Raw genomic sequence first — 18,353 nt, 5'->3', positions numbered from 1 at the left:
TTACTTATTTTCTGTTCAAGTTATTAGAGTTGGGCATTATTCTCCATGTATAAATAAACCATTGTACTCATTCACATTTCATTCATTCCATTTCAATAATAATAAGCACGTGGTATTATTCAAAGCTCTTCTTCATTCAGTAATCTTCTTCTTGATTGAGCATTGCATAAGCTCAATCTCGTTCTCTTCTCATCTTTCTGTTAATTATTATGTGAATATGTGATGTAAGTAGCAAGCAAAATCTTCAGTTTTTCTCAGCTTCACAACTCTTCATTATTTACAAGATTGGCTTAAAGCTATCACTATTCACACTAAAATTACATTAAAATTAATCAGGAAACTATTCAGAATGATGAGAAACTTTCTCCTTGTCATAAACAAATGATGGGAACATAAACTTCATAATCAGTTTTCTTTTCTTCTGCTATACTTTTGAGTTGAAGGACCATCATATTCAAAATCTAGGCCCAGACATTTGAGAAATGCTACTCTGGCTAATCTGAGATAATAGCACGGGTCGAGTAAATACAATTGTGAAGCCTCCCTCTCTGCAATCTCTTCTCTCACTATGCTTGTGCTTGAGCTTGTTGCCATCTCACCTTTTATACTTTTGTTCTCTTCCCCCTGCCAAAATACTTTTCATTTAGTGCATATGCTCAATCAATTTGTATGATTGTGTGTTTGGCTGGTGAGTGTATTTAATTTTGGTTTTTTCACAAAAGATAAAAGATGCTCTATGGTAAGGTTGTTTAACTTGTGATTTGGAGTTTATAAATTAAAATATTGAAAATAGTCTCTTCACCTATAAAAATAAGGTTGGGTACATCTATTCTCTTCAGATCTAACTAGTAAAAAGTCTTGTATATTGTGTCACAATTTTTATTTACTTCCTACCTCTTCAGAGTTCATATTTGAAGTAATTCAACAATATTCCCCTCTTACAAAAACAATTAAAAAATTATATTTCAAACATAAAAAGAACATGATTACAATATGTTTATTTCCCACTCCACACTCCCAAACTGAATGCATACTACAATTAAATTGCATACTATCTACCCATCAAAACAAAGGATCTATTATTACTTATCATTTTGGATTGATAAATTCACATGGAGTATAATTTCCCACAGCAGTGAAATAAGATGGTTCATTGTTGAGAAAATTGGGATGGGATCTACCCCTTTGGCAAAGTGGTGAGAAATGTTAATTCACCCAACAACAATAGTTATGTAAAAGAGTTTCATTAAAAGCTTTATACTAATAATATATCAAAATCAAAACTCAACTAGATAGTACACATTTATCCTAACACAAACATGTAATATAATCTAATAGACTAGCATAAAATGCTGATATTGTTAGAACTTAGAAAAGTCAACTTTGTATTGGAATTTTGTGTAATATTGATTGATAGCATTACAATCTGTTTCAAAAAGAGAAATAAGGATCTAAAATGTTTTTGGCCAATGACTTCAAGGAATGGCCTCGGAACCTTTTTTCAAGACTAGTCTTATGAAGATTGAGTAAGATATGTAAAAGCTCGAATCTAACCGGTCTTTAAACTAACAATGTAAAAGTACAATAGAAGTAGTAGTTTATATAGAATAAAGCAATAAAAGCACCTTATATTTTAGTTTATAATCGATCTATTTTGGGTATCTTGAAAAATAAACATAAGTTAATCTATTTAGGTAAAGTAAAAAGATTAGCTTTATATAGGTTAAATTACAGAAAAATGTATTTGATTATTTGTTTATGTTGTGATTATTTTGATTGATTTTTTATTATTTTTAAATATTTTTCTAATATATATAGACAATATAAATATTAGTATTTATAAACAATATGACACACATTTTTAAATATGAAATTTAGTAGAAGGTTAAATGAGAAGGGATATAAACTTAAAAGTAATGGTAAAATAATAATTGGCATTTCAATAAAAATATAATTCAGCATTGTAATAAACAACTTATGACTTCAATTTTTAGCTTCTTATCACAAAATAAATTGAGTTATAAATCTAGGTAAATTATCAAATATACTTATAATAGAACTTAAATATTTTTTTTAAATATGGAAAAACTACAAAGTTTCAATATTAGATTTTTACATGCTAAATCAGTTGAAGGTCACAGTTTGAAAGTTTCTTTTATTATATTTCATTTTATAATCTGTTTGCGCCACTTTTATGAGTAACAAAGTAGGAGAAATTGATAATACATCAAAAAAATTTGGTTTTCCAACGGGCATTTTTTCCATCTACAAGACTCAAACCCGGGTTCTTGCTTAAGGGGAATCAAGCATGTACCACTTGAACCAACGCTCGTTGATAATACATAAATTAAAACAAGATACTAAGGAATTTAGTAAATTGCTTTCGTTTCCTAAAATAGAAATTTAGAAAAAAAATGTTGGTTCACAATTCATGAATTTTATATATTGTATTATGTACTAATAAAGTAATTGAAATAAATGATAAGTAATATATCAATTATATTAATTTTTAGACTAGCCGGTATATAGATATTATATCCATATAAATATACTAAAAATAAAATCCAATGAGGATTTTGTTTAAGTAAACTTTAAACTTGTGTTGTGATAATCTGATCGTAGCGGATAGTTCGACCGGTTTGACCGTTGACCAGACTTGAAAATGGTCCTAATTTGTAGTTTTAACTGAATGATAGTTAGACCGTTTTAAATCAGAGAAATTCTGATCCGACCATATTAAACTCGATTGAACCAAACGGTTCACTTATAATTTAAAAAGAAATAAAACATTACTATGATGTTTTGTTTTACTTCACTCTAAAAGAGATCGAAAAAATATTTTAATATAATTACATATAAATATTAAATTATATAAAATTTTATATTTATATTCAGAAAAGAATGAGCGGAATTGTACCAGCATATTCTGAAGACGATTTGTTACAAGTGTGGAAGAGGAATGGTGTTTGGTGAGAGAGTGGTGAATAACGGTGGCGGATCCAGAAGAGGTGGCGGTGGAAGAATCATAAGATGGGTCAAAAGCAATAACGAAGATGAGGAGGAAGAAGAGAAGAAGAAAAACAATGAGTTGGATCCATATGAGCCATGAGATAGTAGAAGTTTCTAAGAACAAATCCCCAAAATTAAACATTCTTATTATTTACTTTATGGATGAAGAGAATGAAAAGAAGAGAGAGTTGAAGAATGGTAGAAAGAGATATTAGAAGGTAACACTGTAAGAAGATAGGAGAAAAATGGATAATATAAATGGTAGCGGCTACTCAATCAAATTTTGTAAAAATCGCATTTTCAAGAAAGAGTTTGTTAAAATTACTTTTTTAGAAATCCACTTTTTGAATAGTCAATTTTTTATCGTCGTGGTTTTAGTTTCTCGGATTTTGTTGTTGTTCAAATCTTCTTTCCAATATTTTTTTTCAGATTTTGAAAAAATGGATCTCCCTAATAGATTTTTTTTGGTTATCTCTCCCTAATAGATTTATATTGTTCTAGACAAATATTAGAGGAATATCCACTCAAACTATGTGCATGGTAGTATTTAAGGGTATAGTCATTTTAAAGTACATTTTGTACACGATATATGTGTACGGGTGAAGCTATGTTTTACATATTACATCATAGTGATTGGTCTGATGAACTATGATGTAATACGCAGTAGTACTCTTATTTCAAGGAGACAAAGAAAGATGTATATTTTGCAGTTTTATTGTGTAAAAATCATAGACATGGTTAGAGGAATATGAAGTATATCTGTTTTTATGTATATGTATATGTATATGCAGATGCTGCAATTGTGATGAAAAGATGAACTACAAATAAATGATGCATCATGCATTGGCTCATAATTGGATCTTGAACCTGAGTAATAGCATTCTACAAATATATCTCCATTTCTTTAAGTATACATATATTCTCCAATATACTTTGAGATGGGTAAAATTGAACAATGAATAAACAATCAGATTGAAATTTATGACAGATATCTTAAAGGCTAGCATATCAAATTTACTGCATTCAAATGAAGTGTAGTCCTATAACTGTGCTTTATATATCTGAGCTACTGTTTTCAACCCTCCTTTATCTCCCATTCCTTGCAAATATTATATGGAATATCAAAAAGGTTTTTTTTAAAACGATACTATTAGGAGATTGAAGTATCATTCAAAAGAGAAAACACTAACATCAAACATGAAAGATTGCTATCTCAGTTAGCCTTCCTCTACTTACTTTCTGGAAAGCCATGTTCTTTTGACAAACTTGGAATCAAAATGTAAAATCAAATGTCTATCTTGTATGGAGACAAGAACCAAACTAAGCTTAATAATCTCACTAGGTGAGATCAGGTATATAGATTGAACGACGCCGATTATATGAATCGAATGACACCATAATGCTCTATCATAAATCATATTCATTGATAAAACATTGATCTATGAATCTTTCCTAATTGTTTTGTCTATGATTTTTCTTGGTGTTCCTCTAGGAATTAGTCTAACCTTCATTTAATCTACTTTTCTTATTGGGCTTCTATCGGTCTCCGCTATACATATTCAAATCATCTAAGGCACAACTCTACCATATTTTTCTACAATAGGAGCTACTCCTACTTTCTCCTCAATGCATTTCTAATCTTATCTTGTATGAATGGCCATGAAAATTTGTCCACATCCAAACCAGATTATGTGAAAATGGGAAAGACAAATACCTTTTAAAAACTTGAATAATGCAGTAGTATGAACAACAAAAAGATAGAAATTTGTAATTTGTAGTTCATAAACTATATTCATACAAGAGTTTGAGTGTCACAGCTTAAAATGGTTTAATGACAACTAAGCTGCACCTTCGATTGCTTGAATGCACTCCAAAACACTTGCCTTCTTTGACATTGATTCCATTAAGGCTTCATGAATGACCTTGTTATTTTTCAAGAGAGAAGCAGAAAACAAAACCTGCAATCATGAGTTTTTTTTGGTACATAAAATGCAAAATTTGGAGAGACATGAATTCTTGTTTTTGTTCATAATCTATAATTTTGTGGATAGCTAGTGTTAGAATAACATACTGCCCATCTAGTGAGATTTTGTTGCTGATCTTTGCTCAGTTGTGGCTTGCTTCTGTTTATAAGTCTCTGCGTGAGAGAATTTTTTCGGTTATTCGAGATCGTAGTGAGTAGTAATATCCATATATTACAGAATTAGAGATCTCAAACTCAGACCTGGAGAGTGAAGAGATCAGCAGATTGACCAACCACCTTGTCATATGTTAAACCTTCTGCTGCAAGTCCAGCCATTGATACAACAGCCAATCTGAAAAAAATAAGAAACAATTACAACTTCATCTATTTCTTCAGTGAGTTTTGCAAATGCATGTTCTTTGTTCAACATGTGCATCTTGGTAATTGGTTCTTGAAAAATTATAAGATAATATATTTGTTTCTTCAACAAGCTACATGGTAAATACCTATCTAGCTCTTTAGCATCAAGCTGACCACTATAAATCAGCTTTTCAATCTTCTCATCAATGAGATTGACATGCTCTTTCCCGATATCCAATGAATAGCCCAAGATCGGTATGCCGAGGAGATAAGCAACTAGAAAGGCAGAAACAGTTAAAGACTAAACAGAAACTAAGTTAGGGAAAGTGATGAAAAGTAACAAATGTTGTGCTTTGTGAATATATAGTGTCAGTGAGCAAGTAAGACTATATCACCTTGAGATCTCAACCTGCTAAATAATCGAAGAGTTCATTTGTGAGTTAGGCTTTGGAAGGGAAAGAGACAGCTTCGGAGTCATGAAATACACTAGTGAGATGACTCTGAAGTCTTTTCTTTCCCTTCATTCCCCTCTAAAACTCAATTCGTAAACGGATCCTAAAAGAGAAACAGTTTTATTTGCTCACTTTACGTACAAACTCGCTTTGCAGGAACTTTATAAATAAAAAAGACAGTACTCAAAAAGTGTGCTGCTTCATGTCTAGCAATCCTCTCTTGATAATCAGGAAAAACTGATGAAAAGCTGGTGATAGCTGCTTGTAGAAGCCTACACTAGCATATTATAGCATTAATGCTTAAGCAAACTCTGTTTAGAGAGTATTCATTAGTCCAAAGTAATTCGAATTCTTACCCGGGGGAAATGCTACCCACTGCCAGAACCACTAAGGAAATACTCCCAATCAAGTATGGTACAAAGAAACCCCAGTCCTACAAGAGTCAGCATTAATCAGAGACGGAAATGAAATTCAAATTTCTTTTATAGTCTGGTTCTTGGTTGAGTAAGTGAGCGTTGTAGGAAGCGGACAAGTAGGAGGGAATTTCCGAATGAAGTTATCTTTCACGCGAAGCAAGTGTAAGGAACTTTTATTAGCTTTCTCAGTTTCCCACCTACTCAACCAAGCAAGCACAAAAGCTTCTGTTTGCATAAGTCTGTCAACTTAGAAAAGGAGACAATTCTAAACCATGAAAAACATAAATAAATAAATAAAATATCACCAAAGTCAACAAATTGTTCAAATGAAGTAGAATACAATATGTAGAGTATGAACATAATTCATACAAAAAAGTAAAAAGTTGCTAACTCTTCTAATTTGGTTGTTCTTAAACTCTCACTACCAAGCAACATCTATAACCAAAAAAGTATATTTAATTTGTAGAAGCTTCTACCATATAAGTCTTGCTCAATAGTCTAGTTTATTGTTGCAGGAATAAACCAAGTCAATAAGGTACAAGCAAAACTAGCTGCAATATCCACTATTTACAAATGTGTGCTTCAACATTATAGGACATCATCATACTTCTGAAATTAGCTTTAGATCATTACACAAACTTATATACGAAAACATAAGTGTGCTAGATTTGTATACCCCGGGAAGCTGGCCAGTCAGAACACCCAAAAATCCAGTTGTTCCAACTACAGTAAAAAGAAAAGCTGCCTGCATAATCAAAGTTCTGTTACATGTTGGACTTTCCACAATTCTTCCAGAAATTCAAGCACTATGTTCTGAATATCAAAGTGTATAGTCTACATTCTAACAATTTGTAGCCGGATTACACAGTAATGAGAAGAGACTTACTTTTTTCTTCAAGAAAACTTACCTTCCACTGATTCCTTAATTGAGTACTAATTAGCAAATTTTCAAACTTCAGACTATAAAATATTGCTCACACCATTTGGCACTTCAAAAAACTAAAAACAAGTACTGAAACTTACATCATTCCTGACGCTAGGGATCGCAAGGTTCTCAGCATTTTTAATTCCTAAAGTTGTGAGCTCTCGAGTCGATGTCTGGTGCACAAATTTCGAATAGTCAAAACTACGATGAGGGGTGAAGCTTAATTATGAATAAGTTGGAAGCATTGGACAGGTATACATGATGTTATGTCCATGAATGCAGGAGTTGGTTGATGAATGATGATCTTAATGCCTTAATGTTTAGGTAGCACATTCCCAGAACTTCATACTTGTAATGGAGACTGACCGTTCGACGCGAAACATAAGGCTGAGAACTCCATTGCTTGGCCCACCCAACTTCATTCAGCTGATTAAGTGCTTCTTTAACAGCACTACTATCTTTCTGCACAAATATGTTTATAGACCTGTCATGGGGCATGAATATAAAGCTAAATAACTTAATTTGAAGTCATTTCTCATGAAAGAAACCTTCTTATTATTCATTGTGCTTAACCATACTTTTCCATGACCAGTAACTAAGTTGTGGAAATGCTTTGTAAACAATTCTTCTTCATAACTTCTGGACAACTATAATTTTTGTAATCCAAGATAAAAAAAGTAGAGTTGTTGGAAAAGTTATCCAAATAACATCACTCGTCTAGTTGATTCCGAAGAAAAAGAATTGCACTGATCTTATAAAAAGTTCAGCTGCTAAATGACCAATGAAAGTGGATCCTCTGTCACATATCTCTCTGTATATCTATCCCGGACGAATAAGAGTGTGCCAACAGATTAACTGTTTGGGAACAGAGGATTTGAATTCATAACTAATAACCAACAGATTAACTGTTTGTTAACTAGTGTAATCTTGGTATGAAAATTGAGAAACATGGAAGGAAAAAATGAAAAGGAATTGTACCGAGCTAATAAAATATTGGCCCCTAAGTTTTCTAAATTTATTGTTTACATATTCCAAAATTTTGGTTGAGATCCACCTACTTGAAAGTTAAAAAACATATTTCACATCTAAAGCATTTATTCTATGAACATCTAATAATTCATATGATTTGAATTAGTCAATAAATCTGAACAATTAGATTTTTATAAAATGCACTACTAACCAGTGATCGAGTAAGTGGATCCCCGGCATTTAATCAATTAAACAAAAACATGGCTAACAACATATATTGCATGTGTCCGACTAATTGCTTACATGACCAATTGTGAGCCCGACACATTATTGTTGAACTTAAAACCAACTTTTGCCAAATATTTTAGCAACCAAAGCCAAAATTCGACCAACTTTCCTAAACAAATTCAGCTAATCAGCAGCCAAATAACTAATAACTAACCACTTAACTATTTGTTAGACCTTGTAATCCTGATCAAGAATCATAGAAATTTATTGAGAAACACAAAGAACATATGTTGTAATTAATACTAATAGCATGTTATAAAAGTACCTTGTCAATGGCAGATTGAAGAGTGTTGAGGTCTACACCAGGGGCAGCAGAGGAAGAAGCTCTAGTAGTTGTAGTTTTCCATTTTGGAAGGTTGGTGTTGAAGCATAAATTATGGTGAATGTAATGATTGGAGAGTGGTTTGGGAAGAGATATAAATGGCATGATTATGGTTGTCACACACATTGTGAGTTATGTTTGGGATATGTTGTTGTATATTATTGGATGTTAGAGAGTTATAGATAGATAAGGAATAGAAGGTAGGTGGGAAGTGTATGGAGAAAATAATAAGAAAAGAATGTTGAGAGTGGGATTTGAACCCACGCCCTTTCGGACCAGAACCTTAATCTGGCGCCTTAGACCAACTCGGCCATCCCAACGTATGAATAAAAGCATTAAAATGAAATATTTATTAAATATACACAAATCCCTACTAAAATTAGAAAAGTATATGTTTATATTTTTTTCAAGTACATATATACTTACCAACAAATTGTTAGACTAATGATATTCAAATAGATTCATAAAATAATCAAAATATTAAGAGTTTAATTCTTGAGGACAATACATATTGGGATGGAATATCTGAAATGGATTAATTTCTTGTCTAAAAAGGGTGAAAGGATATGTATACTTAACATGGGTAACTACCTATTTCCTGTAAGTGAATTTTCAATAGGGCTGGTGTGTTTTGGATTAATTTTGAGGTAAAAACTAATTCAGTCCAAATATAAAAGCTACACGTGGTTTAATTCAATTAGATCTAAGTATAAAAATCAATCCTATCAAAAAAAAGGTATTGGCGGTTAAGATTTGATGATATAGTTGTTTGTTTATGTTTTTCAATTTAAAATATAAACTTAAGAGTGTGATTTTAAATATTAAATCTGAATATTAAATAATAGAATTAAAATAATATATATATATATATATTAAATTGTTCTTTTATACAATAATTTATTCAAATGGTATGCACCAAAAAAACTAAGCAGGGATCATACATAACAAAACTCACATCCTATATTAAAGGTTGGTTTGGCATGTTTGTTAAGACAAAATCTGGTAATATAAGATTGATAAAGTTTAATATTATCTAATGTTTGGTGTGATGTTGCATGAGGTATATGTATAATATTAATTGATGTTTCTTTATAAGAATATCCATGAATTTATGAATCCTAATTTCCCAAATCAAATATGAACAATATGAATTATAATCCACCAAATAATCCTCAAATCAAATATGAACAATATGAATTATAATCCACCAAATAATCCTCAAATCATACATAATCATTGTAGAACCATAACCCATGTAAACACTTGATAACAATTAGGAAGGAAAATTGTGATTCCGTTATATGGATCATGGTTGAAATGAAAATTGTTAAATTTGTGATTTATAGACAAACTTCCTCATATGAATTTATCATTTGATTTAAAAATTGCAAATCAATAATAACTATAGAAGACAAATTATTATCAAATGGTGAGGATCACGAGGAGCGAAAATGACTAGGAGTATGTCATTACGGTTTAAATGGAATGTTTATGAAAAATATATACATCAAAATCTTATAGGACATATTCCTATCTTTTAAAGTATGACTAATTTATCCATCATTTTATATAGGAAGGTATAACATATAAATATAGAATACATTCATCACGCTAAACAACATATAAGATGATCATCTATTTTATTAGATTATATGACATGCAAATGGATCCTACATGTATACTTTTGAGTATGAGAGTTATAAGATGTACACATCGATCCAAATTTATAAATGGATCTAAAATTTGATTTGAGGGGCAACCTTTACAATGTCAACCCAAAATGATGAGCTGAAATGTGGTTGTGATAGGTTTTCGATTTTTTGACCAGTTTATTGTTTTATTTCCGATTGTTTGGGTGTGAAAACCCCTACTTTCAACTTTCAAGTACTTGGACTTGAGACCTTTGAGTGAGCCAAAACAATATTTGCCAGTTAATCTACTCATTTGGTTATAGAAAAATGTAATTAAACATATATAAAGAACTCAAATTGGTAAACAAAAACGGGTGGAAACACAAGGTCGATGGTTCGGTTCTTGGAAGCGACACCTATTAGGAGGGCAACTACAAACTCCAAAAGGTATTAGTTCGTTACCCAAAAAGGTAAGGAGATATTATTGATAGTACAAAAAAAACGGGTGAAACACATTTCACAATTTAAAAAACGGAAAATCATTAACATTTCACAAGTGAGTTTGATTTTAGTGTTTTACATGCACTAAAATAATAATATAGCGGTGTCTAATGGTTAGATTGGATTATAGTGGATGAATAAAAAAAATCAGTAGTTCAATTATGATCCCCTAATTTATTGTTGAAATGAAGGAAACCAATATAATCTGTTCAAATTAAGATGAACACACTCCATCAAATCAATAAAGTAAAGACTACACAACAAAAATCTAGCAAACAGAGACGATTATAATGCATCTACATATTCAAAATTGTTGTGAATCATAGGACATAGGATACTAGTGAAATAATGAAACACTTATTTATTGTTGTTTATCACATTAAAAATACACTCGGGTCACGTTACAACACAAAACCCTTATATATACATTAACAATAATCAAAACATATAAATTAAATACAGTTGCTATTGCATGTGAGATTATGCAAAATTGCTAACACAAATTATTCATAAACATGTGCAATGATTCATTACTTTTTATCTGAAAAAAAAGAGACTGCACAATATCAAGACCTTAATTGCAAATTGCAACTTGTGAAAAAAAAAAAACAATCAAAACATGCTTGCAGTAAAGTATGTACTAGGATCCTGTGTAACAGCCATCTTCACCCTTCACAAAGCCTTCAATTTGTTCTAGTGCCTGCAAGATACATAGGCATATAAATTAGATAAGCATCACCATCATTAAATTTAAATTCAACTATGGCTACCAAGAATATATCAGTTGGCCAAGATCAGACAAACTGAAATCGGGTTAGAGGTGCGCGGGGCAGAAATTGATGAATACCTCAATTGCAATGGCAGTTGGAGACAAATTGGAAAGATCTTTTTGACCCAGTTTTGCTGCTATGTCTGCACAAAACAGAGAAGGTATTAGAAAATGTGTTTTTTGTTATCTAGGAAGACATACAACAAGGATCAATAATATTGTTGGATTTATTCAAATGCGAAGTCACACATTGAATGAGGGGATGAGTTTATAAGTGGAAAAAGACTCATGATATCATTGCCTTAAGGTTTTGGTTCAAGACGTGGTGCTGACTCTCCACTCTTCCCATGCCCCAGTAACAATGAGACTCCCCAGTGGTTGGAGGCTTCCCCATCGTGGGGCATTGAGCTTCACAATAGATTGCAATGCAATGGAAGTATAGAACCTCCTTTCTTTAGCAGGAGGTTGGAGGATGTTATATACAGTGACATGAATTTTAATGATTTGTCTTTGGAAAGTTTGAAACACTTATTGTTACAGACATTAGGACCAAAAATCTTAACTTATGAAGTCACACCAATATAAACTTCAGAAGTCACACCAAGGAGACTATGAATAAATACAAACCCACAGATTCTTGAAAAGCCAAAAACAAAGATTTTAGACATACTTTCTAATGAGACCTTGGTATTGGCATTGGCATATGCTTCACTCCTCTCTTCAAAAAGAGCAGATAAACGCATGAAAGTCTGCACATGAATTCCAAAAGGGTCAACATATTTAGTGGGAAACTTTCTATGATGCGAATTCGTATTAAGATAAGTTGATCCCAACAATTAGAGGCTTGAATTCTTAATGATTAATAGATCATGCTTAATAAACAAAAATACATGTACCATGAAAATAAATAATTTACCCGTGTGTAAGCATCTCCTGCTTCATAATGTAGAAGGGGTCGAGAATTGGTTCCTACAGCTGCAATTCTCTGTGCCAAGGCTTCCAGTGGTACATCTAACCAAACACTAATCCCCTTGTGCATATACTTCCTAGAAATCCACGTACAAGGACATGTTAATCATAAAAAGGGAAAGGAAGACATTGCTAAGTAGTATGTTAATCATTATACCAATTGATGGGCCTCACAACAGCACCTCCACCAGTAGAAATAACAAGTCTATGCATCAGGGACAGCTTGCGCAATGCCTCAGTCTGACAGTGCAATAAGCAAGGAGAAGGAAAAGTGAATATTAATAGAACTACGGAGGAAATCTTTTTATAGTAGAACAGAAGAACGGTGATGCAACATGTCGTAGTTGCTTGTTAGCTTATGTCATTAATTATCATCATCAGACATTAAGTCATGAACTTTTATTACCATCAAATTCCAGAGCCTATAAGTTATGATGAATTATTTTACAGAAGAACCAAACAATAAACAGCCTAGTTTTGCAACAAAAAAAATTGAATCAAATGATCCAACAGGTTGTTTGAGACCAATCTCACTATAGAACTCAAAAGAATAAGAATGTATATTATCAGGGCTGGGATTAGGCTATAACTCCACTTCCATGTGAGAGCGTGTGGCATAGCCAGTGGCCTCTGAACATAAGTACCAAGCAACAATTGTGGTACTTCTAGCCACCAAGTGACATTTACAATTAATTTCTTGCTGCATAAAGGGCTCTGGTGACCATGTCCATTCACTTACAAATTTAAAATCAGTACCTGCCCTCTACAGCTTCTGAGAGGATGATTTGTTTCTGGGAGAAGGTAGAGCATTAATATTATCACATCGTTGACCCATATCATAATGAGATTACCACCTAGTGGGATTAAGACTTGATTGTTGTTGTAGAAGGTAGAGCATAAAACCTTGACGTTTTATTAAAAAGTTGTTTCAAACACAGTGGGTGATGTACATGAGAATCAGACCTAAGAAAAGGCAGGCTGTTAACAGGTACAAGCCTCCACTATATATGGGAAGCCTGTGCCTCACTGATACCGCTTAATCTAGAGGACTCCTAAAAGCCATGCTGAAGGGAGAGCCTCCACTACACATGGACAATTTGTTCTTAGACTCAACCAATAGAAGATTTATTTGCAGTAGTCCAAGCTGCTTGGAGTAATATATTATTCATATATTTTTAAAAAAGAGCCTAAAATGTAAGACGGGCATTCCATTGACTTAATTAAAATAAGTGATCTGTTAGCAAGGCAAACTACTAGAAAACATTTTTATTTTATACCAAGTTGATTCTGCAAATTCTATGCTCATGCTTATAAAGCTACCATGATACCATCATTAAGCAGTATTTCAGAACACATGGGTCCTGCATTTCCTTTTGTGTGGATTATAATATAAAGATAGACGAAAATGAGAAGACCGGATGTGATTATAGAGACAGGGAAATCTAAAAGTTCAGAACAACTTAACAGGAATATGTAAATGAAAAGATAGTGCTTTCCGACTGACCTCCTTATCACGAAAGAAAGACTCTCCATAGTGCTTGAATATATCAGCTACAGTGTTTCCACCAACCTCTTCCTCTATCAATGAGTCACTAAAGCACCCATAAGTTCAGAACAAACAGAAGATTATTCAACAGAAACTCTAATATGCCATGAAATTGAGTATTTGTATTGTAAAGGACAAATACATGCACCTTGTTATAAAATGGTCTCAACCAGATATCTTGTACACTAACCTTAACTGAGACTATACTGTTTTCATCTAGGGAGCACGTCTTCTGTCCCAAGATGTGTACCACTCCATGTACCACTCATTCTTATTGGTTGAAAAATATAAAGTTAATATATATTTAATTCTTGTTTTGCTTTTCTGACCAGTAAAAAACAAGGGATATATGGAGTAGTACACATCTTGTGATAGAAGACGTGGCTCCTGTCATCTATAGGATACAATCATACAACTATACCTTCGTTATCTCTCCATAGATTCCTCTAATATCAAATGAATATTGTCAAAGTACATCAGATCACATACATAAGTCATCAAGGAGCTTTATAGCCAAAGATCATTCGTTCTCTATTCCTCTAGTCTATCAGGTATTATGATGATGCATGCTTTACTTGCTTGAAGGCTCAATTTATCATTTAAAGGAAAGAAGACAATAAATTAGCTTACTAACCAATCACAAAAAGAATAGCCAAGCACTTGTGACATAACCTTTCCCACAGTTGTCTTCCCAGAGCCCATCATTCCTGCATGTCAAATTTAAAATATTTTGAACGCCAAAGCCAAAGCAATTATGCTTTCAACTTAAACCATGTAATCACAAAGACAATCAACCAAGAAACTGACCAACAAGATATATACAGCGTCCATTCAAATATTGCTCGATCTCTTGTGATTTATTCTGCAATTTTATTGATTCAAGTAAGATAATGGCATGTAGCTGCTTAGACAAGTGACAAACCGAGTTATGATTACCATTTTTTGATGCTTTGCTTACTACAATAGAATGATTTAACATCACTAAACTAAATTGGCTTAAATTAACTAAAGCTGACAAAGAGCATCATGCTTTCACCTTCAGAATCAACTCTTCATCAAGAGGAGCATGACAGCTTCCAGATTCCAATGTTGAAGCTACAAGAGTAACATTGAAATAAAATATAAACATTCAAGATGAGCATCAGACTTATTTTAGACAGTGACAAGCTAGAACCCAATGCAGGCATATTTACATACAAGTTAAACATCATACTTCTCCTTAAAAGAAGTGAAAAGTTAGTCCCTCTGTTCCTATCTATTTGTCACATTTGGACAAAAAGTGTTCCCAGTTATCTTTCTTATTTAGAAGTTCAAGTGAGTATGAAGTATTGGTTTCTAAAATTTACATTTATTTAATACTTTATAGCTTTACGTAAGTAACGGGAATAGGGTAATGTATATCAGCATATTTATTGCATTTCTTAATGTGTGTTGTCTTGTAATAGGGCGGCTCAGTGCATGAGGTTCCCACTTAGTGGGATCTAGGGAAGGTAGATGTACGCAGTCTTACCTCTGCAAACAGATATGCTCTTTCCAATTGTGTTGTCTTGTAATGAACCAATAAATAGGAATGGATGGAGTAATTTTTTAGCTAACCGGTAGGAGGAAATGTAATTGAAGCTAGCTCAAATTTGGGCAATAAAGAACATTTGGCTCACCTTGATAGAAACTATTCTAAGGGGATTGTTTGCGAGTTGTTTTCTGGAGGGAAGGGGAAGACTTTGAAACCATCTTACAAATGTATTTTATGGTTCGATGACCTTCTCCCTCCCCCATTTCCTTCCGAAAATCAACTTGCACGCAAACCTTGAAGGATCCATCTGGTGAGACAGCCATCTATATCCATGTTTCTCAAACCAATTTGTTATAAAGCAAATATTACTTCCAATACATCCTTATTTGAGAACAATTTACAGAAATCAGAAGTGTTAAAGTATTAATGACACACAAGCAAAATTTTATGAGATTACGGTGATTTTATAGAAAAACTTAGCATCTATCCACTGCTGGTAACAAAATAAAAAACAAAGACACGTTTATTTTAGTAAAATTGCAAAAGGGAAGGTACCTCTGAGGGTAGATTTGCAACAAAAAAACGGTACAACTGAAACCGAGAAAACACAAAACCAAAAGCTACTGCGTAATAAAGCATACACCCATCTTGTCTGCTATAAGCATACATTTTGCATACAATAAGGAGAGGTCTTTGATCCCAATTAAATTCATTGACAACTATGGTCCATTTTACCTTCTTACAACAAATAATAATATTAACAAAAAAAATATATGCATTGACAATTTACAAGTTTTATACAGTTGACTCTTAAAAAAAATAATACAAATGAATGATACTAAATGGTATACTGATTGTGTATAAATTTTTACACTTACAATGCCTAGTATTAGTCTTATTTTTAAATTAAGTTAGTCTTCCAACAATGGTAAGGTTGTTGATCTTTGACTAAGAGAGGTCAAATGTTCAATTTCAGGAAACAACAATCTCTACTTTGTGAGAGTAAGGCTGCTCACATGGGGGATTGGGCCACCGTTATATATTATAAAGTTTTTTATACTGTCGGCCCATTATCCAGCATTGTCACCATTGATTTGCATTACTATTTGAGAGTCAATGAGAATAAATGATGAATAATTTAGTGAAAGTGTAAAAAACACTTGCACCTTATTGTATACATATTAAATCATATATTATTTTTAACTGCCCGTTTCACAATTTATAAATCAAAAGCAACACCTACAACAGCCCGTTTCACAATTGAAACCCAACACCATAACATAAAAGGAAAAAAAAGAACGAATGGATATTGTGAAAGTGTAATTGGTTACAATAGCAAACCTGAAAGATTATCATAAGAACAAGAAACCTCCAAAGGGGTTATTGTTCTACGCCGAATCTTTGAAGCTGTTGAATGATGATGCTGAAACTTGGCTGAAACAATAACCTGAACCTTGTTTCGATCCCGAGAGAGAGAGACATAACTACAAGGTCTTCTTCCAACGTTGTCGGTTTGGAAGAGCAAAGTTGAAAATTGTAACGATGTTTGAGCAGTTCTAGCATCCATGGCTTCTTCACCTTAATTACTGCATTAAACGACACAGTTTTGGATCAATTATTTATCCAAGAGGACAAAAATTAAAAAATTAAAAATGAATCTGAATCCAGAGTGAGAGGAAATCTAACCTGTTTGTTATTGGTTGGATTGAGAGGATAAAGGTTTAGACCAAAAAAATGGAGGCACTTGAAAGTTGTAAGAGAAGAATTTAAACAGAATCTGAGAGAGGATTTTGTAATGGAATTGTTTCACTTTTTGAGTTTTCCTTTTCTTCTGCACTGTGACAGTGCTTGTGCGGTTTATTTTAAGGAAAATGTTGTAGTTTTTTATAAGCAAGATCTCGTGTGACTATTTGGGAGTGTGTAAGTTGATTCAAATAAGTATTGCTCCACCAATGGTTCAAGTGGTATATGCTTAATTGCCCTTAAGTAAGAATCGGGTTTGAGTTTTGTGATATAAAAAATGTCTGTTGGGAGAAATAGCCCCATATACCCATAGATATTCCCAGCTCGGACAGAATTGATTCGTTAATCATAACTTTAGTTATTCCAATAAGAATAATTATGATTTAAGAAATAAAAAAATTATACACTAGTTTTTTTGTTGAGTTTAATATATGTAGTGTTGGTATAAAAAATTTATATAGTCTAATTATCATTTATCATTCATTTGAATTTTATTAAATTAAAAGTAATTAATATATAAATAATGAATCATACCATATAAGAAATTCTTATTCTATCATTATCATTATGATAAGGGAATATTAAAATTTGTTTGTTTTAGTTGATCTTATGTCATTTTAGTCAATATTATGATATCAAATAAAACGTTAAGATAACCAAAAAAAAATAAAACGTGAAGTGGATGGATTGGTTTGGTAAAGTGAGGAGCATCTCACGTGGCATTAAGATGTTTTCACCAACCATGACACTTTGGGAGGTTGGTGGAACGACTATTGTAAGATGCACGGGTAGGAATGAAAAGTGGATGTGCATTTCAAGGTACTGTGATTATAATATACATTGTGAATATAAAGATTTATATTCATTAATAATAATTAAAAAATGAATAATAAATTATGGACTTATAGTATATAGAATTTTTAGATTATTAGTGTATATATCATTTTTTCAAAAATCAATAATATGGACTTTTGATT

General features: G+C 32.3%; 3 protein-coding genes and 1 non-coding gene across 6 annotated transcripts; all 4 read right to left on the bottom strand.

Annotated features, from left to right (window-relative positions):
- LOC109342937 lies at window positions 214–3,248 on the bottom strand. The gene is made up of 2 exons (XM_019581024.1): window positions 2,918–3,248; window positions 214–624 (listed from the first exon to the last, which is right to left on the bottom strand). Exons 1-2 carry the CDS (start codon window positions 3,149–3,151, stop codon window positions 406–408), a joined length of 453 nt encoding a protein of 150 aa, XP_019436569.1. The 5' UTR covers window positions 3,152–3,248; the 3' UTR covers window positions 214–405.
- On the bottom strand, window positions 4,702–8,824 carry LOC109359162. The gene is made up of 10 exons (XM_019603729.1): window positions 8,648–8,824; window positions 7,492–7,587; window positions 7,224–7,298; window positions 6,877–6,945; window positions 6,141–6,217; window positions 5,968–6,056; window positions 5,479–5,608; window positions 5,234–5,324; window positions 5,081–5,146; window positions 4,702–4,967 (listed from the first exon to the last, which is right to left on the bottom strand). The coding sequence occupies exons 1-10, from the start codon at window positions 8,807–8,809 to the stop codon at window positions 4,848–4,850; spliced, it is 975 nt and encodes a 324-aa protein (XP_019459274.1). The 5' UTR covers window positions 8,810–8,824; the 3' UTR covers window positions 4,702–4,847.
- Window positions 8,944–9,024, bottom strand: TRNAL-AAG. The gene has a single exon. It is a non-coding gene; the product is annotated as a tRNA-Leu (tRNA).
- LOC109359170 (shikimate kinase, chloroplastic-like) lies at window positions 11,272–17,501 on the bottom strand. Of its 3 annotated transcripts, none has more exons than XM_019603748.1 (11): window positions 17,320–17,501; window positions 16,975–17,219; window positions 15,157–15,215; window positions 14,928–14,982; window positions 14,755–14,827; window positions 14,079–14,166; window positions 12,732–12,814; window positions 12,522–12,651; window positions 12,276–12,354; window positions 11,684–11,748; window positions 11,272–11,536 (listed from the first exon to the last, which is right to left on the bottom strand). In XM_019603748.1, the coding sequence occupies exons 2-11, from the start codon at window positions 17,198–17,200 to the stop codon at window positions 11,477–11,479; spliced, it is 918 nt and encodes a 305-aa protein (XP_019459293.1). In that variant the 5' UTR covers window positions 17,201–17,219; window positions 17,320–17,501; the 3' UTR covers window positions 11,272–11,476. The 3 variants fall into 3 exon arrangements, with proteins under 3 accessions (XP_019459293.1, XP_019459286.1, XP_019459302.1); XM_019603741.1 differs by having other exon boundaries at window positions 16,975–17,222; window positions 17,324–17,501; XM_019603757.1 differs by having other exon boundaries at window positions 17,370–17,500.

Source organism: Lupinus angustifolius, chromosome LG01 (assembly GCF_001865875.1).
Source record: "Lupinus angustifolius cultivar Tanjil chromosome LG01, LupAngTanjil_v1.0, whole genome shotgun sequence".
Lineage (NCBI taxonomy): Eukaryota > Viridiplantae > Streptophyta > Magnoliopsida > Fabales > Fabaceae > Lupinus > Lupinus angustifolius.
Note: the sequence above shows the minus strand (reverse complement) of the source record. Positions and strands in the feature narration are given on the sequence as shown.